We start from the raw sequence: 27,032 nt of genomic DNA, 5'->3' as shown, positions 1-27,032 counted from the left end.
TGAGGTAATAATGGTGAGCCAGGTTCACCATGATGAACTGAACATGCCATCATGTGGTGAGCACTGGTAATTATGTCAGGATGAGCTCCACTTTTCAGTGGGGTGGATCTTGTGTGGTAAAGAACTTGGCCCCAGTTCGTACATGTGATCATGTTGCCATGGCAATTTATGGAAGCACCATATTGTATGGGCCTTGCACAGGACACATTGCTGCTTTCCTCTCACCACGATCATACCTCCTTTGGAGTAGCTCAGTGGACTAACTTGTGACTTGGAAACCTACAGCCTCAGGTCTACATGAGTCCTGCAGCCTAGTTTCAGGAGGGTGGGGGAAACGGGTGGAAGGAAGTGTCAAGAGAGAAAATGGGGTGGCAGAAAGTGAGAAAAGTGGATGTCCTGTTTACTTTTGGTTCTGGCTCCAAGGCCTTCAGCCACACCGATAATGTTCAATAATGTTCTGAGAATCGTCCTCAACTACCTGAGGTAATGCTGAACCAGGTTCACCATTCTTCAGCCACACCACCCCCAGCATACAGCCCTCAACAGATCTCCCCCCCCTTTGAGGGAATGTGGCCTTTGCCTGAAAAACAGTTCCCCATCCTGCCCTACCTGATACTATCTAGGTTACCACGGCAACATGACATTTGGCTCCAAGGTAGTGATTTTGAGGCAGTACTCACACTGCAGTGGTAACCCAAAACTAAAGAGGTGCACGACCACAGGCATCTGCAATAATTTTACCAAGGGGCAAGCAAATTAAATCACTGAAAGAAGGGAGTGGGCTGGTTTATCACACACAAGCAAATGAGAAGAACAGGGTCTGAACGTTTTGCCTGTTATGTCAGGTTATACAAATGCTAAAAACGTATTGGTTGTTTTTTTAAAGTGAAAGCTGGGAATCTGGGAATTCGCTCTCCTTCAAAAAAAAAAAAAGATCTGCATGCTGAAAGTGGATGGATTTTTTTTAATGGACTAAAAGGCATTTTCTCTTGTAATGGCTTAGATTTCCCTGCCTTCCCCCATCCCCTGAGGGCAAATGCTTTCCTGGTCTGTGATGCAGGAAATGTGTGTCAGTGCATTAATGTACTACTGTACTAAAAAGAAAGAAAGGCTGGAGACAGATCAGCAGTGAATTGTAATATTGTACTTGGTTGATGTTGCTAGATTTTGATGGAGAGCATTATCCACACATTTAGATTGCTGCTACAAATGATGCTTAGATACACTTTTGCAGATCCAAATCATATTTTTTTTAAAAAAGCACCTGCAAAAGGATGAGAAAATATACAGCAAGACTTTTTAAAAAAACCATACTCTTGAAGCATCAGCTCTAAATTATCAGCTTTTTAATTGGATTGTTCTACTGCTCCAACTCTGATCAGATGGCCCTCTCTCACTTTTATTACTAATGTTTAAATTAAATTTTGAATATCAAGAGAAATACTAAACAAGTTATATCCATGTGAGATGAGCTATAAAATATCCTGTTTGATGAAATTGCTGTAAAGCAGGGGTGGGCAACCTAAGGCCTAGGGGCCAGATGTGGCCCAATCGCCTTCTCAATCCGATCTAGGAATCAGTGTGTTTTTACATGAGAATGTGTCCTTTTATTTAAAATGCATCTCTGGGTTATTTGTGGGGTCTGCCTGGTGTTTCTACATGAGTAGAATGTGTGCTTTTATTTAAATTGCATCTCTGGATTATTTGTGGGTCATAGGAATTCATTCACCCCCCCCAAAAAAAGTCTGGCTCACCACATGGTCTGAGGGATGGTGGACGGCTGAAAAAGGTTGCTGACCCCTGCTGTAAAGGAAGGCATAATGTTAAAAAAAGAAGAAGATATTTCACATGTGTAGGCAGTGTTAAACAATTACATATTGAGGATAATTTACCTCAGTAAAGAGAATGATGCCTGTCTAAAAAGACAAATGAGCAGTTGGTGGGCGAATATCACACATTATATAAATGGGTGTCATATTACTTCAATTGAATCTTTCTTAGACATAGTTGGCCCTTTCTCTTACGGGTTTTAACTGGGCTGTGAAAATATTTTTGTCCTTCCAGGCAGAGATATTCTGCCTGTAGGATGGATGGTCTTTGAGCCGTAGATAAAACAACCAGTGATTTACAACTCTGAAGAAGGCTCCCCTGAGCTGAAACATGCTGGACTAACATAATAATAATAATAATAATAATAATAATAATAATAATAATAATAATAATAATATCATTCTTTCCAGAATCTTTTAAAATTAATGTATACTGTCTTTTTATTGTACTTTATTTTTATCTTTATATTTTTGGGAAACAACCCTGACCAAATTATTCCTTTATCTCCTACCCCTAGTCTGATTTCTTTTGAAAAGCTCTGTGTGTGTGCTTCACTGTTTGAGCTGTTTGAGGATTTATGTTTTCTGCTGCTTTCCAGTGGATTTTATGGTTCTTTGATTTGTTGGATGATGATTTTTAATTGTTGTTTGTTAATTGCTTTGAATACAGACAATGGGAAAGTAGGGTTCTAAATACATAAGACAAAAATAAACTATTTTAATCAGCACTGTTCTGACTCTGTTGTGTAATGTTTAACTTGCTTAACCAGCTACAGGCCCCAAATGAGGCACTATGTATTTTTAATGTCTTGTAAAACATTTTCCTCCCCCCCCCCTGTCCCCAAAGGAGAAACAGGACTTGGGAAATCAACGTTGATGGATACCCTTTTCAATACTAAGTTTGAAGGTGAGCCAGCCTCTCATTCGCAGCCAGGAGTTCAGCTGAAATCCAGTACTTACGATCTCCAGGAAAGCAATGTCCATCTGAAATTGACCATTGTTAGCACAGTGGGCTTTGGAGATCAGATTAACAAAGAGGACAGGTAAGCAAAAGCTTGTTCTTGATTAAATGGAAATCAGGTTGTTGTGTCCCCGTCCTCCCACTTTATTGCCTGTCTTAACAGTCAATGATTGTCAGCTCTGAATATACATTAATATACGTTAGTAGCCAATTTGGCGAAAGATCTAGGAAGCTGTGTTATATCAGGCAAGTTGGCCAGATCAGGCTTCACCAACCTGGTTCTCTCCAGATGTTTTGGACTATAGCTCCCATCAGCCCCAACCAGCATGGACGCCAGGTTAGTGAACGCTGGGCTAAACGAACCAGTCTGTCTGTTTGTATGATACAGTTTCATGTCTATGAACTGCCCCAAAGTCACCAACTTTTTCCAGCTTGCAAAATGCACAATTGCGATCTTCTTCCATTATGTTTTTTTTTGTGGTTCTACATTGCTCAGATGGAGCAGACCATTATTACAGGGTGAGTCCTTTAAAAGAGACCCCATGGATACAGAGTACACATGTTCCACGGGGCCTCTTTTAAAAGACTCACCCTGTAGTAGTAATAGTAGTGTTATGAGCATGATTGCTTTGCTTTGCTTTGCTTTGCTTCGCTTCGCTTTACTTTGCAAGTTGACCACCATTGTATTGTCTGAATTGACTCTCTGGAGATGTGTTTGCTCATCAGAATGGCCCTGGTTGACTCAAGGATGGCTTCGAGGGGAAGACATTGCTTTTCATGAAAGGCTTTGTGTGGTCCATGTGATTACATAAATTAGGAAGAGACTTTTGCTTCTTTAATGATTGAAGCATTGGACAATTTCACATATTACAACATGTTCCATACTTTCTCCCTCTTTCTTTTTTATAAAGCTATAAATCTATTGTGGAATTCATTGATGCCCAGTTTGAATCTTACCTGCAAGAGGAACTGAAGATCAGGCGGGTGCTACATAACTACCATGACTCCCGCATCCATGCCTGCTTGTACTTCATTGCCCCCACAGGCCACTCTTTGAAATCCCTGGATTTGGTAACAATGAAGAAGCTCGATAGCAAGGTAGGAGTCAGGTTGACACCCAGAGGCGAAATGTCATTGGTCATTATACTCATCTCGGCTGAACTACAAATTGCTTCCTTCTCTTTCACATCTACCACATTGTTTCCTATACTTTGGGGATGGGCCAAAGCTCAGTGGCAGACTAGGTGCTCTGCATGCTGAAGGTCCCAGGTTCAATCCCTGCCATCACCAGTTAAGAAAGATCAGGCAACAGGTAATGCAAAAATCGTCTCCCTACCTGAGACCATTGAGAGCTATTTATTTTCAGAGTGGACATTAATGGGCTAAGTATAAGGTTGTTCAGTGCAAGATCGTTTCATATGTTCAATGAGAAACTTAGGGCAATGTTAAACATTCAAAGCCCCCTTTTTGTTTCTCTACAGGTAAATATCATTCCTATTATCGCCAAATCCGACGCAATTTCCAAAAGCGAGCTGACGAAATTCAAGATTAAGATCACAAGTGAGCTTGTCAGCAACGGGGTGCAGATCTATCAGTTCCCTACAGACGACGAGTCCGTGGCAGAGATAAACGGGACTATGAATGTAAGGCAATAATGCCAGCTGCTATAGTTTATTCTGGGCAAATTTCCTTCTGTCTCTTACATTTGCAAAACAGGCGTAAAAATACCAGCCTGCCATTTTATAGGGCTGTTGTTATGATTTCCTTGATGATGTACACTAAGTACTTTGAATGTTCAAAAGGCCCAATATAAATATAAATGCTGTTGTTATTTTTACATATAGAGTGTGGGGTGTATTTTATGAAAGTGCACCCATATTGTCTCAGCCAAGAGTGATGTGATAGTGAAAAGCAAATCTCTCACCAGCTGAAATAACCTGGTGGGCAGAACATTTTTATTGACTGCAGTGTGAGAGATTTGTTGGCTTTACTTTCATAATCACCAGCTGTATTCTCATGCAACATTAAACCCAAAATTGAAGTACATACCCTGGTATATTGAATCAGGATTTGGGGCATGTGTGAACATGGCCATTGCCTCAATCAGATGAACCTTGGTGGAATGGAGTGCAGGGAGTCCAGCAAAGTTCAGCCACAAGATATCTTAGTTAAAAAGAACTTGCCCTGCAGCTGAGAGCATATCAGGGTTTTTTTGCTAAGGTGCTGGATGGAAGAAATGCTCCTTCTTCACTGTTAGGCTTATCCAAAACCACTTTGGCACCCTTTAAGCCATAGGGACTAGCAGCTTGCTACCTTCTTATACAAAAAACCAAAACCACCCTGACAACACTAGAGTTCTGTACTGTATATCCTATTCCATAGATAGTATGTAGTCCACACATAAGTATAACCCTGGTACAGGCTTTCCCCAAACTTGGGTCTCCAGCTGCTTTTGGACTACAACTCCCATCATCTCTAGCTAGTAGGACCAGTGGTCACGGATGATGGGAATTGTAGTCCAAAAACAGCTGGAGACCCAAGTTTGGGGAACCACGGATCAGCAAACTTTTTCAGCCGTGGGCTGTCCCTCAGACCTTGGGGGGGGGGGGCTGGACTATATTTTGAAAAAAAATTCCTATGCCCCACAAATAACCCAGAGATGCTTTTTAAATAAAAGGACACATTCTATTCATGCAAAAACACCAGGCAGGCCCAAAAATAACCCAGAGATGCATTTTAAATAAAAGGACACATTCTACTCATGTAAAAACATGCTGATTCCCGAACCATCCACGGGCCAGATTTAGAAGGCGATTGGGCCGCATCCGGCCCCCAGGCCTTAGTTTGGGGACCCCTGCTATCTGGTGAGAGGTGTGTTGAGCTGAGGCCTGACACATCAACCACGAAACATGCTGAGTAGCACATTGATGACTTGGATCTGCATGTCTGAAATAAAAATTACAAGTCAGGGACCTGTGAAAATTCACATTCTTTTGGAATTAGTATGCCAGTTAGAAGCTGACACATTATCTCCTGCATTTAGTTCTTCAAATTAGCCCATTTCACTCTCCCCTCACAATGCTTTTGGTTGGCAAAGGGAAGCCCCCACCCCATTTATTGCTGGAGTGGGTGAGAGTTGGTGCCTGCATGTCTCTCTCTGCTACCACTGATTTTAGTTGACTTGAGATTGCAGCTCTCATTTGCAAGCCAGTTGGAAGGGGGGGGGCTGAACCCAACTCTTGCAGGGGGCGGCGGAACTGCTCTTACCCCACCTGAGCTGCCCACCTGAGCACCCTCTGCAGCCCTGCCCACACACATTATGCTGAGTCTCACCAAAATAACACAGAAACAAATTTTTATTATAATAGCTATGTGTAGCTGTAGTATTATTGCCACAGTTGCATTCAGCAAGTGTGTAGCTATGCACAAAACCCAGCCTTGTAGATATTTTCTCAGGGGATCACTTTTTCAGTCTCTAACACAACCTTATCTCCCCTACCACCCCTGCTGCTTTTCGAAATGTGTTTCTTTTTCTGGCAGCCATCCTTGGCTCTTGCTGTGCAGTGGTGCAAGAAATAGCATTTCCCATTCATTTCCTGTAGGGTGGAGGCGTGTGTTTCTTATGGCTGGGGAGCCATGCTGTTCCTGTGCTTGGCGCTTTTTCCTTTTCCAAACCTAGAATTGTGATCTGCTTGTGTGTAAATATCTATCGCGTGATCCGCTTGTGTGTAAGGATGGTTTTGAAATGAAAGAACGAAAAGGTCGTCTACAACACATTCAGGGTTGTTTTTGTTTAATGCAAATCTTGCCATACATGGAAAGGTCCGTTGTTCCTGAGTGTGTCTGGGCTGATGTTGCCAGCCTTGCTGTATCAAAACCTGCAGCTGGAAAGGACAAATGGCAGGATTTCTGGTATCTAACCAGTCACGAATTTGAGTGCAGAAGGTGCAGTGCTGCTTTTGACCTGTCAGGTTCTTCTGGGAGAGAGCCACCTGCCCCAGTAAGAAGCAGCACTAGCGAGAACTTTAAATCCAGTCATACTGGATGAAGGGCTGGAGCTTAGGGCTAGAGCAGGGATCAGCAACCTTTTTCAGCCACGAGCTGGTCCACCGTCCCTCAGACAATGTGGTGGGCCGGACTATATTTTGAAGGGGGAAAAAATGAATGAATTCTAAAGGTGAACCTAAGCTAGTCATTCCCACTAACTTCAGTGGGTTTACTCTTGAGTAGGGCTAGCCTGGAATACCACCCATGTTATTTAACACATTTACCTGAAAGGAGTACAAGATTTAAAACAACCACCATCCAGAAGTTCAGGGGTCGGGTGGAAAAACCCCAACAAAATCATTTCAACAAACTCTAAAAGCAATGAAACCATCTTTACAAGTTCTAAAAGAAAATTGAAAAAAGAAAAAAAGAAAGAAAAATGTATGCAGTGTTCCTTATGATTATTGTTCAAATTGCTTTCGTTTTAGGCCCACTTACCTTTTGCCGTGATTGGCAGCACAGAAGAAATCAAGATAGGGAACAAAATGATGAAGGCCCGGCAGTATCCCTGGGGGACGGTGCAGGGTAAGTGATGGCTCTGGCTGTGGTGATGTTTTTACCCAGACCTGAGTTGCTATTGATGTGTGCAGAACAATGAACCTAAGTAAAAGTAGCAGGAATGAGAGACATCTGGGGAAAAACAGGTCCAGCCAGAATTGTAGTTGGTGGGATGATGTTCACGAGGCAGACAGGTAGCCCCTCCTGCCAGTAAAATTCTGTTTGTTTTAAAATGAATATAGAAAACCCCAGCAGTCCCGGCGGTGCGGGGCCAGCGGTGCGGGGCCACTGCGCGGCAAAGCTGTGCGGAAGCTGTGCTGCGCACTGCGAGGGCAGGGGCGCCAGAGCGATCTCTGCGCCTCAGCGCCAGGGCGCCCGACCTGCTTGAGACGGCCCTGAACCCCAGAGCCCTTTGTTTGTAGTCCAGCCATTTTCTTGCTAGGTTCCCAGATTGCTTGTCAGCTACACCTCAATACTCGAGTATGGAATACAGTAAATGGGAAAATCCTGATCAAGTGAATGCTTTGTTTTCTCTTGGCCTCTCTTCTGGATTCTGGCCTCACAAAAGAGATGCAATGTTTCTTGAACTTCTGGTGGGTAATTCCCCACAATGCTACGTACAGGCCCTTATCCCCTGCTATGTTATCTAAGCCTCACTCCACAGAGATAGGAAAAGGTTCGAAATACGCAAATGGAAAAGATTGAAGTGTTTTTATGTGTACTGCATGAATGCCTATATGAATAGATGACTGACAGCCAGCTGTACTTTCCCATAAAAAAAAAATGAAAGCACCCATTGGCCCGCAATTCTGTGTGGGAACAAAATAGCATTGCTTAATCCCCATGGCAACCCTGTGGGTGAAAATGGTTTATTATTTCCATTGGAAGATGGTGTGGAAAACCAGTTCAGTATTAGATGGAAATAAAGTGTTGTGGCATGTCACTTCAACCTTTATTTCTGTGGCTAACCCTGGAAATACGTTTCACTAGAGGGGTCGGGCCTAGCATGTTAGAGTATGCCTTTCCCTAACTAACAATGGTTTCCCTAAGCATGGCTGCCACAGCCAGGCCCTACACATCTGGCAATGGTGAGAAATTACTCCAGGCCAGAGCTTCAACATCTAGTAAACTACAAGGACTTATACATAGCACTTCTACACCATTAACCCCTGTGATTGGGTGGCAGCATGATTGGCCAAGCACAGTGCGAAACTGGGAAGCCAGGCTTCTCTTTTTGCCTTTGGCTGAATAACAGAGTAGAGCGACTGTAGCACCAGTCTTAGCCAAGAAGACATCCTCTCCTGACGTGGTTCTGGTTCATCCTTGGTTTCCCAAATATTTGGGAGCCGTTGCTAGGTAGCAGTGGGAGCTGCTTAGCAGCCCTCAGTTTAAAGATAAATAGCTATAAGAAAGATGAGCAGGAGGGACCTTGAAGTTGCTCACCAGTAGTTAGCAGACACAGGTCACTAGGTTGCTGTGAGATGTATTTCTATTTGAATTATAGCAATTCTTTCCAAATCTGCACATATAAATTATCAATACATATCTGCTCCCTCTTCTCATTTTCTGATGATGTACTAGCAGCCACCTAGTCATTGCCATTGTTTCAGTTGTACTTACCTTAAGCTAAATCCATCTAGCTGTCTTACAGGGTACATACAACTAATGTGGGTGATGCTATGGAGAACATCCATAGTAAATACTGCTGAAAATAAGTGCCAGTAAGAGCTGTACTGAGAGAGAACACTTTTCTGGGGTTTATGACCTTAACAGATTAGACAACTGGGCCAAAGCAAACAAGATGAATTTTAACAAGGAGAAATGTAAAGTACTACACTTGGGCAAAAAAAAAAAAAGAAAGGCACAAATACAGGATGGGTGACACCTAGCTTGAGAGCAGTACATGTGAAAAGGATCTAGGAGTCCTGGTAGACCACAAACTTGACATGAGTCAACAGTGTGATGCAGCATCTAAAAAAGCCAATGCAATCATGGGCTGCATCAATAGGAATATAGCGTCTAGATCAAGGGAAGTAATAGTACCACTATATTCTGCTCTGGTCAGACCTCACCTGGAGTACTGTGTCCAGTTCTGGGCACCACAGTTCAAGAAGGATACTGACAAGCTGGAACGTGTCCAGGGGAGGGCAACCAAAATGGTCAAAGGCCTGGAAACAATGCCTTATGAGGAACGGCTTAGGGAGCTGGGTATGTTTAGCCTGGACAAGAGAAGGTTAAGGGGTGATATGATAGCCATGTTCAAATATATAAAAGGATGTCATATAGAGGAGGGTGAAAGGTTGTTTTCTGCTGCTCCAGAGAAGCGGACACGGAGCAATGGATTCAAACTACAAGAAAGAAGATTCCACCTAAACATTAGGAAGAACTTCCTGACAGTAAGAGCTGTTCGACAGTGGAATTTGCTGCCAAGAAGTGTGGTGGAGTCTCCTTCTTTGGAGGTCTTTAAGCAGAGGCTTGACAGGCATATATCAAGAATGCTTTGATGATGTTTCCTGCTTGGCAGGGGGTTGGACTGGATGGCCCTTGTGGTCTCTTCCAACTCTATGATTCTATGATTCTACTGTGGGTGGGTAGACTTTTCTGGAGTAATAATTTCTTTATGTCTAAGAATGTTTTGAAATATTACAGCCATTATATACCATTTCCTCCCTGTTCTTCTATCGTCCAACTTTTGCCACCTTTCCATGTTTTATCCAAGTTCCTGGTTTGCTTTTTTAATTTAAAAAAAGCACTATGTAGCTTTCACTGTACCAGTTCTTTTTTCCCCTCAAGGGGAGGTTAAAACTTCTTGTTTCCTTAACTATGGAGGACTCTGTGTAACACATGCTTAGAGCCGCCTGCATTCAAGTGGCCCTTCCTCTTTTTACCATGAACAGTGGAAAACGAAGCGCACTGTGACTTTGTGAAGCTAAGAGAGATGTTGATCCGTGTCAACATGGAGGATCTCCGTGAACAGACACACACGCGCCATTACGAGTTGTACCGGCGATGTAAACTGGAGGAAATGGGATTTAAGGACACTGATCCAGACAGCAAGCCATTCAGGTATACAGGCATCCCCCCACTTACGGCCATTCCACTCGTGTGCGACTGCGTTTATGCGCTGCATAGGCGAAATAAATAAATTGAACCAGGAAATGGTTCCAAAACAGTGTGAAAAGAGCAGGACAGAGCTGGAGAGTGTGGGGAGGGGGGACAGCTTGCGTGGCTGCTCAGAGTGTCTCATTGCCCCCACTCATTCACCCTCCTTGACTTTCTTCTTCCTTGGCCTGCAGAGCCATCACTCTCTACCCAACCTGCCCATCCCTTTGCTTGTTCTCCTTTATCAGTTTTGTTCCTTGGGCAGGATCTGAGAGACCCTCTGCCCTCCAATTGCTGCTGCCCCAGAAGAAAGCAGCAACATTATTTCTTGGGTGGGGGATGGTAGAGAAATAAATAAAAACAAACTAGCTCCAGCAGCTTCCAAGACCTAACAGCTCTAGGGGCAGTCTGGGTGGCACGGGGTGCCAGGGCGCCGGCCCGGTAGGGGGGCGCCGTGCGGTGGAGCCGTGCTGAAACCGTGCTGCCTGCGATCTCCGCACCACGGCGCCAGGGCGCCCGACGTGCTTGAGAAGGCCCTGCTTAACAGCGAGAGTGCCAAGAGGCCCTGCAGTGGCACGGGGCACTAGGAGCCACCCAGCCAATGGCCCTTTGAACCCACTGACCTTCAGCTCAATCTTCTGGTCACTGGAGGCAGGCAGGTCACACAATGCATGTGCAAGGGCACATTGCTACCCAGGGAAGGTGGGTGTGATGGATGGGATTTGCTGAGAGAGAACGCGGCTTCCCAGCCTCTCTCAACAGCAACCCCCCCCCACTTTACACTATTTCACATATACGCACAACATCTGGGAACGTAACCCCCGCGTGAGTGGGGGGACGCCTGTATTTCACCAGAATATTACTACTAGGCATTGGAGAGACATGACTTGAAAGGAACACTTGTCCACTTAGAAAATATGAAATTAACAGTGCCAACACTTTGTTAATTGGCCATGGAACACAGTGAGGAACACTGAATTTTGGGTCTAGTAGTGTGTGTCTGGAACACATGTCCTGTACCAAATTTTGACTTTCAAACTCGTGTTGTATTTTTTGAAAATTTAGTTTCTAGTCCTCATGGCTTTAGTGAAGTGTTTGATATATGGACAATGTGTAGAAAAAAAGCTTCAGTGCCATGTGCCATTCCTTGCATGGTTTCTGATCTCTCCACGTCCTCGAAATCTCTTCCATCTCTCGATCTTAAAAACACCTTAAAATAATTTGAAGCTGCAAACAATTGAATGATAATAAATTGTGCACAGCAAATAGACAAGAGAGTTACTTAACCTTCCTTTCTGAACACAGAATTTTAAATTTCCTCAGAGGGAATTTGATTATTGAAATATTATTTCATTCTTGTCCCAAGGAGGTTTGTTACAGTGAAAAGAAACTTACCAGCCTCAGTTTACCAAAGGTTTTTAAAGTTCCACATTTTCAACCTTGAAGTCTAAAAACATGCAGCATTTAATTTTAACAAAAACCTAAGACATGGAATTTTGAGATTTGAGGTCCTGTTTCACACAGTTCAGCATTATAACAGCAGTGTATATTTGTAGACTCTCATGGCATTAGTAGGTTTCTGGTTGCGTGAGTGGCAAACAAAATTTGATCCTTTGACTCTCCCTGTTCTATATCTCTCTGAAATGTTTCTTTTATCTCCTCATCCTCCATCCTGTCACCTTAGTTTACAAGAAACCTATGAGGCCAAAAGGAATGAGTTCCTGGGAGAGCTGCAGAAAAAGGAGGAGGAAATGCGGCAAATGTTTGTGCAGAGAGTTAAGGAGAAAGAAGCGGAATTGAAAGAGGCTGAAAAAGAGGTTAACATGATAACTTTTATTGACTGTGTTCTCTTATTTTTGGCTTAAACTGTGTGTGTTGTTCAAGTTAACTGTAACGAGGGAGGTTTATTTCTGCAGATTAATCAAGGCTAACTAGTGCTAATTTTTTCTTCTTTTTATTATAAAATATACAAATCAAACAAAATTAATATAAAATGTATTCTATATCAATCACATTTTTGTTATTGGTGTAATAAAACTAGCACTATTTTATCATCTCACATTTGTTGGTTCACTTCTACACCAGGGCAAGCTTGTGTTTTTTAAAGTTAACAGCTGAAAACTTATCCATGTAACCAGTGTTTTGGGAGTCTCCCAGGCAAGCACCTGGCAGCAGACTCCTGGAAGACCACCCTCCACTATAAATATGTTGTGTCTTCAGTTATGTCTAATTTAGTTTGTGCGGGGAAGGGGGGCAGAGAGTAAGCAAATGAAAAAATCAACACTATATCAGTGGCAGCAATAGGAAGAAATAGGTATTCAATGGGTTGAATAACTTTTGATTTAGAAAGCAGGGCTATTTGCTCACCCTCTCACATTCCCATAATACCGGTACTACATGCATCTTCTCTTGATTTTCCTCTAGATCTTGCTACAAAACCCTTTTCTCATTGTCCACCCGCTTTGCTTTTCCTGGCTTGTACTGGGAAGAAACATACCATGGTCTCTGGCATAGCATTTTGTTTGAACTTGTGATCATGTGGTATGTGATTTTGCTCCCAAGAAATCACAGTCTGTAATCTAAGAACAATCCTCAGCTATAGATTGTGGTTGGCTGGGGATGAAACAAACCATGATTCCTAGTTCAGATGTAACTAAGTTAGGGTTTGCAATTTGTTTCCTCTCGGTATGAGCTGAGAACAGCAAAACAGGCATGACTTCACTTATGCACAGTAAGCAAGCCATGGTTGCGACAGAAGTGCTCTGCCTTGTGGACCAAATTTGGCCCACTATGGGTCACAGCTTGGTCCAAAAGGGACTTTAACAGGTGGGCAGGACTATGCACCTGTCAGCTGATTGGTGGGTTTTCCTTACACCCACCTGCCTAAGTTGGCCTGCAGGGGTGGGGCCAGATAATGATATGATCCACCAGACCCAAAAGATCCCACAGCTTACTGCAATGTGTGAACATAGGCACTGACTTGCTTCTCCAAACTCCTGCAAGAAGTGCGTTGGATTTGGGAGCATATTCTTGGGTGTACAGCCTCTTCATGAATAGCAGTGGTTGCAGAATTACTAGGTCTTGTGGTTGTCTTGTGCAGAGTATATCCTAGAAACACCCTCAGCACTCCATTGTGGCTTTGCATTCTGTAGGGAAAGCAGTATCAGTGGGCAAGCTGTCTTTCAGGGACAATTGCATATCATCACTGATTTCCTTTTTGAGGATCCCCATGGTAGGTTTGTGAGGAACCTGAAGGCTCCCTGCAGCATAACTTTGAAATCTCTTACGCCAAGCATCTACCCCCCCCCCAGTGCCTTGTTTTTGCACTCATGCATATTTTTACCCTGGGTTTCCATTCTAGTTGCATGAGAAATTTGACCGGCTGAAGAAGCTGCACCAGGATGAAAAGAAGAAAGTGGAGGACAAGAAGAAATCCCTGGATGATGAAGTCAACGCATTTAAGCAGAGGAAGACGGCAGCCGAATTACTCCAGTCTCAGGCTCAGCAGGCAGGAGGCTCGCAAACTCTGAAAAGGGACAAGGAGAGGAAGAAGTAAGTTGGTTTTCAGTTGGGTGGCATTTTGCCTCATCATTTTCTCCCACCACTGCCCTCGCCTTGGCTTTTGTAAGCCCTTTGCTCAGACCCTGGCTTGAGAACAGGCAAGGGCTTGGGACAGTATGGTGGGAGACTACAATGTTCTACCTCAAACAGTTGTCACTAAAATTGTTTCCCCTGCCCCACAAGTCTTTGGCCCACCTTGATTTCATGCTGGCAAAAGCTAGACAAGTGGAAGGCCTATCAGGAAAACCTATTCCTGTAGCACAAGTCTAGGCCTGCGCTAGCATTCAGGAATCTCCTGACAACAAGTTGTTTTTTTTATATGCTGACTGCTGTACAGAGGCCACATTCTAATTGTTCCATGGGACAGCAGTGTCTACATCTTAATCAGCTCAACCCACTGGCAGGGATCCTAACCTTTTTGGCATATTCACTTCTGTATCAAATCGAACTGGTTGCCGCTCGTCATCACCAATGGCAGGCATATGGGGCTTTCATCACAGACATAGAGGGACTTCTCCGTTCAGCATCTAGCCTTCAACTTCAGTACTTTAGGCTTAGGTACGTTGCTCCATCCCAGTGCTTGAATTACTAGGACAAAGGTAGGGAACCTTTAAAAATGAGGAGGGGACCTGTGGCCCTCCAGATATTGATAGATTACAGTACACATCATTCCTTTACCATTGGCCATGCTGACCAGGACTGATGGAAGTTAAGAGTCCAGCAACATCTGGAGGGCCACAGAGTCTCCATCCCTGCCTGGTAAAATCTATCCCCTTAGTATTCTAAATGGTGCCAGAAGTTAAGAAGGACCATTCCTCCCCGTAATTTGAACATTGCTCAAGTTGTCCTATCTTAAATTTGGAGCAGTTTACACATGTAGACCTTGAACAAGCCCTGCAAGTTGCTTTTATGTCAGGTTTTTTTTAAAAAAAGAAAATCCAGAGTGTAAAATCAAGATCAGATCACTACCACCCCACTTTCATTTTCGTTTTTGGTGCACTCAGTTGCCTTCATCTTCCTTAGTTGCCATTTGTATGCTATTTTTACAGTTAACCCTGCCGTTTGCTGCATGGTGCATGGGGGCACGTTGTGCTGGTAAGCTTGACTAAATGAAATAGCCATTGCAGTGGGATCCGAATGGGCACTTTGTGCAAACAGACACAGTGTATTCTGAATCAGCAGTTTGGCCTCTAGTCTATCCAGCAATCCCTGTACATACACACTCTCCAGTTATGTGAACTGCCCTCAGATCTTCTGATGAAGGGCAATATACAAATTTAAATACCAATAATAATAATAATAATAATAATAATAATAATAATAATAATGTGCCACTGCCACTTTTTTCCAAGAAGCAAAGGGCTCTTTAACCCCCTCCTGTCCAGCATGAACCAGCCACAAAACCTGTCTTTTAAGTTTTTATATGTACTCCTGTTACTTACACATTTTTTTGTCTTGGCTTGACTTCTTCATAGCCTAAGGTGCAGTGGTGTGGTGACGGTGGGGATTTCAACATGCCTCTTTTTCACATTGGAAAGGATTAATAAGCCTATTGCCCATATAGCAATCAGTGGAGCCAGCATTTCCTGCCTTTTCCCCTCTAGCTCCGCTTCACAGTTGCGACCCCGTTAAAAAAACACAACTAGTTGGTGGGTACAGGTCAACATTAGGGTCCCACAATAATTTACCCTGCCGCCAGCCAATCTGCTAGCAAGGAAGCATGGACTCTTTAACAGTGCCCGTGTTCAGTATGGCATCTTGTTTGAATCTAAGCTACCTTCGTGCTGCTGTTTGTTTTGTTTCCCCTGTCTGGGCCTGGTATGTAATTTGAATGGGAATTATTCTGGGTTAAATGTGCTTTCTCCTGAACAATAAGCATGCAGAACACCACGCAAGTGGTGAGATGGGAAAACAATGGTTTGCTCTTCAAGACTTGAAAAAATAAGCTCAAACAATAGGAGTGTTTTATATGGGGCCTGAGAACATATCTAGGGGCTGGAGAGTAGCAGGAGTAAACATTGTGTGTTCTTGTTAGCTCTGGATTGTTTTTGGCAGGCTGCCATATGCAAGACTGTGGCGTGCTGGTCAGTGGCTCAAATAGGCCTTCTTCTTTCTTTCTTTTTTGTTCCCAAGACAATTTGCAAACATGCCCTTTCTGAATGGGAGCATTTGTCCTTGCCAAGTGCAATAGCGAAAAATCCTGTTCAACGATTCTCAAAACACTTTCCAGTATTGATTTGGCCTGAAAAGCCTTGTGTGGCTTCCTCATTTTTGCCAGAGCATAAACAATTTGCATCTAAGTGAACAACCCCACTGCAATTGGCTGAAAACTGAAAGGCTGCATTCATGCTACTGTGTCTTCAAGCATGTTTAAGTAAAATTAAAAACCATGTTAATGTGTGTGTTTCCCCCCTCCCTTCTGCAAATGAGGGACTGGGGTGGGCAGCACACAGCCACAGGGTACATAAATGTGGGCACCCAGATTCTTTGGTGTTGCATATATTTTGCTAGCATATTTGGAACCCCAGATTTAACCATCAGTTTTAAATGTCTAGTCCACTTGACAATGTGATGTCAATATTTATGAGCTCAATGGCTCAGGAACCAGGCAGTTAAATACTGGCCCAAATTCATTCTTTTATGTTGATCTCTGCCTGTTATTGAAGCTGTTTCTTTATTTCCAAAGACAATTATTTAACATACAAACAATCTTGTTGAGATTATTCATGTTCAGTTTCAGAACAGAAGTATCACAACTGATATAGAAATCATTGAAATTCACCATGTTGATGTAATGATGAGCAAATTGCATGTAACATCTATGCAAACAACCTCTATGTCTCATTTGTTTCCATTGTGGCCAAAGTATGTTGCCCACCCCTGTTACAACCATATATATTTTATTAACTTCCTTTTAATCCAGAGAAACATTAATCCTTTTCCTTTTTTTTTTTTCATTTTCAGTTCAGGTTTCCTGTAGATCCTATTCTTTTGCTCCAGAAACGACCGCCCCACATTTTGAATTAATATGCAGTGCATTTCTGTGGCTACCTGCCCATCTCCTCCCCATTGCACACACACCCCTTTTTGCTTTTGTTTTGCTTTTTTCCTAAACACAAAAAATAGGCTGTTTTGGTGAAGAACTCTTCGGCACTCACTTCTGTGGAGCTGATAAGAAAGGCTCTGAGTGCTTTTCTTAGTCAGAAGCTTGCAGGACCATGTCCTAAGACGTTCTTTGTCGGCACCTCATTAATGCATTGATGCGTGTTTGTGCATGATAGAGAAGCATGTTCACTTACTACTTGTTCTGCAATGCCTGAGCCCTGTTGCAGACTCTCTAAGAAAGGCAAAATAAATAAATAAATAAATAGTTGTGTGCAAAAGATTCCTTCTCCCACACCCCACCTTTTTAGCTGCATTTTGACAGTTTGCAGAACTTGTCACAAAGGCCTAATGAAAAAAAAAAGCCTCAGGGATGTGACACCCCCCCCCATCTGCACTATACATTTTAATCAGTATCTCATGACTTTAAACGGGTTGACTGACGGAACCCAAAGAGTTCATCATCATCCTGGAAAAATGTGATCCGCGGGGTGCTTCAAGGTTCTGTCCTGAGCCTGTTGTTCACATCAAGAACTAGGCCAGGTAAATAGACTGATCCTATAAGCACGTCAAAGTGCAAGAAGATAAATAGGTACCACTACAGTGGGAAGGTAAACGGTGTTTCCGTGTGCTGCTCTGGTTCGCCAGAAGCGGCTTAGTCATGCTGGCCACATGACCCGGAAGCTGTGAGATGAGTGCCGCAACCCCAGGGTCGGTCACGACTGGACCTTATGTTCAGGGGTCCCTTTACCTTTACCTTTACCTTTATAACATGTTTATACTAAGACGTCCTGCTGAATTCAGTGGAACTCAGCTTCTTAGTAAGTATGGTTTGGATAGAATTATTTTATCTGAACAGAATTCCCACAACTTTCTCTCTAGGGACATGGGAGGCCCTTTATACGAAGTCAGGCCATATCCTAAACCTGTTCACTGGCAACCCTGTCATTTCAGTAAAGCTTGCTTCAAATCTGGAATTGCAGGACTATCCCCTTAAATCTGATTAAATTTAAGTACTGTATTTCGCTTTGTAGAAATGTGACTTCTTCTCATGCTCTATGATTAGTTTGGAAAATAGTAAGTATTTTTCCTTCCCAAAAGTTGAAAAGAACCATATATTCAATTTTTTAAAAATTATCCTTTGTTTTTACTAAAAATTATTGAAAGTTTTATTTTTATATTGGAAGGTTTTGTTTAGAAGTTTCACCCTTTGGGAAAAGGAAATCTGATTTGTTTTTTTCAGAGCCTGCAGTCTTTTACATGTATTTCACTTTAATTTGGTGGGGAGAGTTACATTTTTCAAGTGAGAGTTCAAAGGGTTCAGATAATGATGAAATATAGTAAGAAAATCTGTCTAGTTTAAAGAAATATAATATGAGCTAATGAAGCAGAAAAATATAGCATAAGAATACTGAGGAAAAATTATGGTCTGGCTTAACATTCATTCTCCCCCGCCCCTTCCCCAATCCTTGAAAGCATAGTTCTATATGGAATAGAGGTATTTGGAGGGGAAAGCAATTTTGGATTAGGTGGTATGCAACTGATGTAAGTTGATAGTGTAGATGTGACTTTATATGTGTCACCTTCAACACCAAAAAGAGCAGGTTGTCTTCCTTAAATGCACAAGTGAGGAAGCTCTTATGACAGCATTTAATCTCTGTTTTGGATCTGCAACAGTCCCAGCTGCCTGAGCACCTGTTTCTATTTGGTGGCATCAGTTTCAGTTTCAGCAATGGAATCAGACTACTTGTGAGGGAGGGTGAGGTCCTTTAGCAGTAAAATACACTTCTGTGCCTTAGCTTCTCCTTTAGGAATAACCCCCCCCCCACACACACACACCTCGGGATGCAAAAGTTGGCTATCCCTGAGACAAACAGCTAAAAGAAGCTATAATCTGATTACAGTGTTTCGGTGTAGACTCCCCTTCCCCTGGAAACTTGCATGCACGACCCCATTATCCTTAATTGGATTTCTAGACAAACATGTACACTTAGAATCAGAGTATTAGCCTAGGATTACAAAGTACTTATTTAGAAGTGAAATCTTTGCACTGAAATCTTGAGGTCCCCTTAAATGTAACAAAATGTCTATCTTTGTGTAGCTTTGTCACAGTCTATATTTTTTATGGAAAACTTTTTTTAAAAAAGAATAAACTTCTTCCGTACAATAATTCTGGTTAATACTTTTTTTTTGTTTTTTGTTCTTTTGCCCTTCTTTTACAGTAACCCATGGCTGTGTACTGAGTAATTTCCCTTGAGTACATGGGGCTGGAATTGGACCTTCACTTATTTAATACACTTCCGTTCAGTTATGGTCTTCTCATGATACTTCCACCAATGTGTTAATCTAGATGCATATTCTACATTAATCAGTATCTGATTTATTTTTATTTTATTTTTGACTGTATAATGGTGTGTGTTTGTATACCATGTAAAGTAACACTAGAGTTTGAAGACGATGTGGAATTTTTAGGATACCAATCTTGTTGTTAAGCCCCCACCCCAAAGGTACTAGCCTATTAAAAACACATTTTTACTAGCATGTTGGAGGCTAGTTTCCATCCTCTGGCAGCTGGCTTCGCCTCTTTGCTGAGGGAAGAGTATACTACCTTTCTTTGTCAGGCCACCCACTCATCTGCTTGCAGTTTCTTATCACCTGTGGCTAGCAGGCTAGTGCTTTATTGCACTCCAGGCTCAGTAATACAGCAGTGGTGGATTCCCTATGCACAATTGTCTTCTAACTCGCTTGTGCTCATAGTCATGTAGGGCAGGGATGGAGAACCTGGGCAGCCTCCAGATGTTGCTGGACTCCCATTCCCATCAGCCCAGCCATAACGGCCAATGGTTAGGAATGATGGGAGCTGCAGTTCAACAACCTCTGGTGGACCACAGTTTTCACATGCCTAATGAAAAGAGAACTTGCAGGTGGGGACCACAAGAACTACCTACTCCCACTTGAACCCACCTATTAAGATTATCTTCTGAAGCCCTTCTTTGCACCCCACCATCAAAGGTTAGCCAAAGGGTAGGGCCTTTCTGATTGTGGCTCTTTTCTCAACCCCAGTATTTGGAATCCTGTCTACAGGGAGGGTGCACATGGTGCTGAATCTCAATGTCTTTTCAGTACCAGGTTGTACCCTTCCTTATTTGCTCAGGCTAGTAAGTCTGAGTCAGAGAAAGGCTGTGCCAATCACCTTCCAAGCTAGATATACTAGGAGCTGAACCTGGGACCTTTTGCATTAAAAGCCTGTGCTCTACCATGGAACCTGTATGGCTTTCCCCTAACGTCTCCCTATTGTGCCCTTATCTGCCAGCAGTACAAGGCAGGAAAATTCATAGCAGTGTGATGTCACACAGGGCAACTTTTTTGCTGCAAGAGATGAAAAACTCCAACATAGGACTACTGTCCCTGTTGGTAGTTCTTTTTCTCTCTCTCATTACAAATAGATCCATTCTAGCATATGCTGGGATTGAAGGAATGCCTCTGGCTTTTCTGGGTCCAAGAAGTAGCACCAGTGCTGTAGAATTACTGCAACCCCACAATTGTGTGAAGGGATTCCAGCATCTCCCCTGCAAAAGTATACTGTCCTTGATTCCACTGAAATTAGAAATTAGCTTAAGATATCTGAAGCAAGGCTTTCCCCAAGCTTCCCCAAACATGATCCCTGAAACTCCGCATTCTGCACAAATGTTTGTAACAGACCTGCTGGAATGTGTCTTACTGTTTTTCCTTGCTGACCATGTCAGAAAACACTCAGAAGCCTCCTGAGTGTGCTTCTTTCCAAAGGTGAGGAAACCAAAGCAATAGAAGTCATGCCCAAGGCATTGTGGGAACTGGAGTTTGAAGAAGAGGGAAGGGACAATATCCTGCATCTGTCAGAAATTGCCTTTTGTTTAAAGGCAGCATTGTCCATCAAACCAGAGGCCTTTGCATCCTGTGATCATCCAAGCTTTGACCTGCTAGCCTTGGCTCACCCCCAAAGTCTGCCATTGTGAACCTCGTTTGTCCTTGCCTTTGTATGCATGGATCAAGGCCCTTGTTATGCCACACTATGCTTATTTAACGCATTACACCTCAGCTGGACCTTGTCCTGTTGTCAATATTTTGCAAAGGCCCTGTTTGTAAATGTCTGGATCCAGCAAGTGACCCCCTATGTTCTTAACAAAAGTCCTTAGGATGTAGTACCTTCCAAATGTTTTTGACTCCAGCTTCCATCATCCCTGATCATTGGCTGTGCTGGCTGGAGCTGATGGGGGTTGTGGTCCAAAGCATCTGGAAGGTACAAGGTTTGCTACCCCCATATTAGTCAAGTGTGTCGCCAGACCCCGTGCCCTGCCTTACTGTGGGACTTGAGCCCCAATTCATGCATTTGCCAGGGGCCAGCTCTGAACTAATGTGGTGATTGGGTGGCGCCAGAGCTCCTCCATTGCACCAATGGAGGAGAGTATTCCATGCAAATTGGAGCTGGTTGTGCAGACAGCCCTTATGCCAATACCCTTTTTCCGGGGGTTAAGAAAAGCCCCATAAAGAGCATCTGTGATCACCTGTACATGTGAATGTCATGATTCATATGAGAAGTCTTCTGAATGGTGGAGGAGCCTGTCCCATTTCTTCAACATGCTATTTTAGGGTCTACTGTTGGTGAATGTGTAAAGAGAAAGGGGAAAAGCAAATGCTAAAGGGCCTGCTAAATTAATATATATATATATATATATATCCTTTAACCTTTCCATCTGGCAAACAAAATAGTAGTTCTTTGGTCTGTTGTTTTAATTACTTTTGATTTCTCCTAACAAAAATACAGTGCTGGTTTTTGACTGGTGGGTTGTTTGTTTCAGGACAACACCACTAACTTCAGTTAAAGTTTGGAGTGGGGAGAACAGTTAAACATTGTGTATATACAGTAATGGTATCGTTGTTATATGTGTCAATATTTTGGGGGACATTTAGCTGGTGCCGCCACTTGGAAAAACAGGTAAGGTATAACCTGATGTGGTTAGCTTATTGAGATGTGATCCTCAACTGCAGTGTACTCAGATACACAAGTGTGTTGCTCACATACAGCTATATATTTACAGGGCAGGCACCTAGCAAGATTAGAAGTTCCACAAGATTTTGAACAATAAGCATTTTAGAGAAGTTCTGTATGGATGCGCAGATGACCTCTTAGAATATCAATTAATATTTGAAAGAAGGTTCTTCATTGGCCAATCACAGGAGTTGCAAAGTCACCATTATTACACTTAGGCCAGTTGTGGAAATACGTTTAATATTCTTCAAATTTGTTAGATTTAAATGCAACAGAAGGGTGCAACTCTTAACAAAAGACCCAGATTATGATATGGTGAGGCCTCTTTCTGGTGGTTCAGATGGATGGAAGGGTTGAAATCAAGAGCACACTCTTATCGGCATGGTTAGGTTAAACAAAACAAAAAATGATTCTGCAGCTGCAAGTGGCTGTCTTGAGAAGTGATGCAACCCCCACGGTCAGGGTTGAAGGTAGGCCGAACCTGATCCATGGGTCGCAACCAAGGTTAGGAAGGATTCCAGATATTTATTGTTGAACTTCAACTTCTATTTTTATTTTTACTATTAGCCATGCTGATAGTTGTAGTCCCACATAATCTTGAAGGCCACAGGTTCCTCTTCCCTGCTGTAGGAGGGTGCTCTTTTGCTGCTCCCCCAAAACAAGCAAGGGCTATGTCCATTGATTTTAATTACGGTACATATTGATCTCTTCTTCCAAAACAGCTCAAAGCAACCAGTATTCATTTTACCCTCATGACAGCCTTGTGAGGTAGGTCAGGCAACCACAGAAGCCAGGTATCCATTCAGAATGGAGATGTCATGGTGTGGGAGAAGTTTGCAATTTCTTCCTCCATGAATCAATCCATGTTCAAGTGCAGGGTGCCACTGACTGTGGCAGCGTGAGAAAGTGACAAAGAAACAGTGGAGCACTCTTGGCTTTATGTCCCTGCTTGTAGGCTTCACCTCAGAGGCATCGGGTTGGTGCCTCTTGGGAAAAGAAAGTCGCATCCTTAGCCAACAGGACTGCTGTTGTGCTGTTTCTTAACCATCCTCCAAATGTTTGTACTGCACTGAAAAGCAAACCCTCTCTTTCCATATATACTTTATTGTGCTTCCATGCATTTTGTTAAAAGTGTGTTTACAGTCTAACTCTACTATAAGGTGTATCATGCATTGTGTCCAAATATTTAACATGCTTGAACTCTTCTGATGCATCAATGCTGCTCTGTTTGGGGCCCCAATGGTAGCATGAGCATTGATCCATTCATCTGTTGTCTTGCTCTCTCTGTCAATTTAATTGTGTGGGGGATCTGTTTTTTTCTGCTTGTTCTTTGAATGCTTCTTCCACCCCTCCTTGCATTTAATTGATGATCTGTGTTTTTTTTCTTCCCCCCTCCCCGCCTCTCTCTTGCTTTCTTTCTCTAGCTTTTTCTGATCTATCTCCACCCGCTGCTCTATGTCTGATGGAGAAGATTTCCACTTGAGGAAGAGTTTAGGAATTCCCATCCTGCTTGGGAGGGGGAGGAATGAATAAGTCTTTGGATATCTGGAAAGACTTGGTTTTGTTTTCCCATTTTTTTCTGATGTGCATGGGGTGTGTTTAAAGCTGAGGTGTTTTGTGGTTTTCACTGCAAGACAGGGAGAATATTGGAAAGGCAAACATCTGTGTATCAGTTAAAAGCTTTGAGGAGCAACCTTAAGGTGGCAGGCAAATTATTGATGTAGCCAAGTGACACTGAGACAGATTTTTTCTTTCTTTCTATTTTGCCTCAATATAAATATGATGGGTGGTTTATAACTATCTGTGAAAAAATGTGCTAATTCGTTGGTTTGCTTGGATTAAAAACTAAACAAAAACTTAAAAATACAAGTTTTATGCAATGAACAGCAAACAGAGAAACACGCGACTTTGCTACCTCTTGAGGAATATTTAATTTTAACACTGAAGCAAAGGACAGTGCGGGAGGGGTTGGGGGGAAGTATATTTTTCATTGGGGTCATAGATAACCTCTGCCATTTCGGGAAAAAATAATAATCAGGTTGATTGAGTAATATTTCTCATTTAACTTTTTTTTTTATTAAATAAAAAAGGTCCACTAAAGTTTCCACAGACCCTAGCGGCTGAGGAAGGACTGTGAGCCAGAAAGCACACCATTTATACATTTTCACTACAAGGATAGCCTTAAGCAAACTACTTATTCTTCCAGCCTCAGCTGTCCACCCTCCTCTAGTCAGAATAATCAAGCTGGCCCACCTTGCAGTCATGTTGTAAGGATTACCACGGTAAAATATGTGAAGTGCTTTCTGCACACTGAGGGAGGGGGAAGCATTTTAGTAAAGACTTAAGTATTATTAACCATTATTAATTTAATCCCCGTAGTTCAGTCCTTCCCAGATGTCTTCTGGGTTACAAACTGACTTTTCTATTGTTGATATCAAGGTTGTGGAGAAATTTGTCTGTAATTGGTCATCTGTTTCTTTAAAAGTTATCATGCAAGTCAAGTGTTAACTACCCTTAATAATGCATTTTCCGAGCACTCTTGGAGCTTTTCTGGAACGTTCACTGCATGGTGGTCTGTTTCCCAGTACCTTGTTTCCTTGTCTTTTCTCTTTTTTTATTTTTGGTCTCTCTACAAACAAGAATTGTGATTTGACAGCTGCACTCAGTATCTATTTACATGACCCACACGAAAGAACCAGCACTGTTGAGCTTGATACCTTTCTAATGTTGTCAATTTTCAATAAAAAGTAACCCTCCCAAAAAAAGAAACATTTTTTCTTTGGTAATTATTTCTGGAATCCATCGAATAAATTGTGTTCACTGAGCTACAAAGTTTAATTTTATATCATTATTTGGTAGTTTTTGATGCACACATGGATTATATCACATGTGAGATCAGTCTACATTGTATTTGTATGCCAAATGTTATTGGGACTAAAACAGCAAATAGTTTGTTGTTTTAAAAGACTTGCAAATGTATTGTGGCTTATTGTCAAAGATGGAGAAGCTGTGGCCCTTCAGATGTTCAGATGTTGCTGGATGAAGACTGTTCGCATCCCTCACCATTGGCTATGTCAAGCAGGGACTCATCTCAGTTGCAGTGCAACAGCATCTGAAGGGTTCTCCAGGTACCCTTGGTATAATGTTTTGTGAATTCTAGTTCATTTCAGCAGATTTAGTCCATGAAAACATGTTCCATAATATAGTGGCACTTCGGTTTTCAAACGTAATCTGTTCCAGAAGACCGTTCAAGTTCTGAAACATTCAAATACTGAAATCTCAAAATGGAAAACTCAATACGGAAGCTGCATGGCATGTTGACGTCCAAGGCTTGTTCGAAAACTGAAGCTTTTACTTCCGGGTTTACAGTATTTGAAATGTTCATCGACAGAGACGTTCAAAAACCGAGCTACCACTGTAAATTGGTTAGTTTTTCTAAGTGCTGAAAAACTCAATGGGTTGTTCGCTTCCCCGCTCTTCCACATGCAGCTGCTGGGTGACATTGGGCTAGTCACACTTCTCTTAAGTCGCTCAGCCTCACTCACCTCACAGAGTGTTTGTTGTGGGGGAGGAAGGGAAAGGAGAATGTTAGCCGCTTTGAGACTCCTTAAGGGGAGTGAAAGGCAGGATATCAAGTCCAAACTCCTCTTCTTCTTTTCAGTGTCAGTCATATTTAGAGTAGACCTATTGAAACTAATGGGTATGAGTAACTTGAGGCCATTGATTATATAAAACTTGGTACAGCTGTTGTTTTGGCTGCTGCATTATGCCGCAAGCATGATTACGGCTCTGGAAACTATTAGAGGTGCAATTTTTTATTTGTTTCATCAGTTAGATTAGTTGATTTTTAAAAAATAAAACAACACTTTTTAATTGACTAAAAAGGCATTCCACATTTTAAAAAACATTTTAAAATGTTAATTTTAATAGGCATGGTTATAGTAACAGCAGGTGGTAGGCACCATCTTAGAGAGGCATTCCCTTCTCCTTCGCTCATGCAGAAGGGAATGCCTCTTCTAAGATAATTGTGACATATACATACAACATCTTAAAAAGAAGCATGCTTGTCATCTTCAGAACTCCTGTTTTCAAAACTGCAAGTACTTTTTATTGCGTGATCAGCTTCAAAGTCTAATTGTCATGCAGTGCAATCCCTTTTTTTTAAATATATTTTTATTAATTTTCCAATTAAAACCAATTATATCACATTCATTATTTCAAATTATACACATATATATATCAATCAAACCGAATATTATGCCAAATCGTCTAGAGAATTTTTTATTTGGGTTCCCATGCTTCAAGAAATTGGGGATTCCTCGCAACCGTCCACTGCCGTCTTTTTTCTAAAGTTCAAATCGTCCTCCAAGTTCATAATAATCCAGATCTTCCCCTTACAGTCACATAGATGTTTTCCACTTTCAACCGATTGTTTCCCAGCTGCTGAGATAAATATCAAACAAGGTTTCACAAATGTTCTTTCTCCTGTGTGGGTTAATCAGTCCAGCCTCCCCATAAATCTTCTTAGTCTGGAGCTCCCTGTTGCGTCGAAGCAGCGCCATCTTAAAAAGCTCAAATCACTTTCGTTTTCTCTCATAGCCATGAAGATTAACGATCTTTATAAAATTTACAGCTTTTCCAGGCAGAAGACCCAAACATCAAACCATAAACTCTTGGTAAATTAATGGATCTCCTTGCCCTATAGCTGAACTTAGCTTCAGGTCGCTGCTCCAATTCAAAGTGCGTCACAGCTCATAAATCCTCCGAACGCGTCCAGGACTCCTTCCGTCCGACTAGGGGGGGGGGCTTTTCTCATCGGCAACTCCACATCTTTAAAAAATATGCTCAGTAACAACAGTTTATAAAGTTCAACTCACACAGTCTTTTGCTTCTCTTTCACTCC

At 42.3% G+C, this 27,032-nt stretch overlaps 1 protein-coding gene across 9 annotated transcripts in view; it reads left to right on the top strand.

Annotated features, from left to right (window-relative positions):
- The window catches only part of SEPTIN6 (septin 6), a 51,461-nt gene extending 26,563 nt beyond the window's left edge, over positions 1–24,898 (top strand). For 2 of the 9 annotated variants that reach the window (XM_088664490.1, XM_035113797.3), the window contains exons 3-10: positions 2,677–2,872; positions 3,702–3,888; positions 4,272–4,433; positions 7,266–7,362; positions 10,233–10,401; positions 12,122–12,254; positions 13,799–13,989; positions 23,554–24,898. In XM_088664490.1, the coding sequence (XP_088520616.1) occupies positions 2,706–2,872; positions 3,702–3,888; positions 4,272–4,433; positions 7,266–7,362; positions 10,233–10,401; positions 12,122–12,254; positions 13,799–13,989; positions 23,554–23,563 (1,116 nt within the window). In that variant the 5' untranslated portion in view covers positions 2,677–2,705 and the 3' untranslated portion in view covers positions 23,564–24,898. Of the gene's footprint in view, positions 1–2,676; positions 2,873–3,701; positions 3,889–4,271; positions 4,434–7,265; positions 7,363–10,232; positions 10,402–12,121; positions 12,255–13,798; positions 13,990–15,047; positions 15,094–16,962; positions 17,369–19,322 lie in introns of those variants that run through there. The other 7 variants (XM_088664489.1, XM_035113796.3, XM_060270391.2 and 4 more) reach the window with 6 other exon arrangements.
- Positions 24,899–27,032: the final 2,134 nt, after the last annotated feature.

The sequence above is a fragment of the Zootoca vivipara genome, chromosome Z2 (assembly GCF_965207765.1).
Source record: "Zootoca vivipara chromosome Z2, rZooViv2.hap1.1, whole genome shotgun sequence".
In the NCBI taxonomy this organism is placed as follows: domain Eukaryota; kingdom Metazoa; phylum Chordata; class Lepidosauria; order Squamata; family Lacertidae; genus Zootoca; species Zootoca vivipara.
This window is presented reverse-complemented; position numbering and strand designations above follow the sequence as displayed.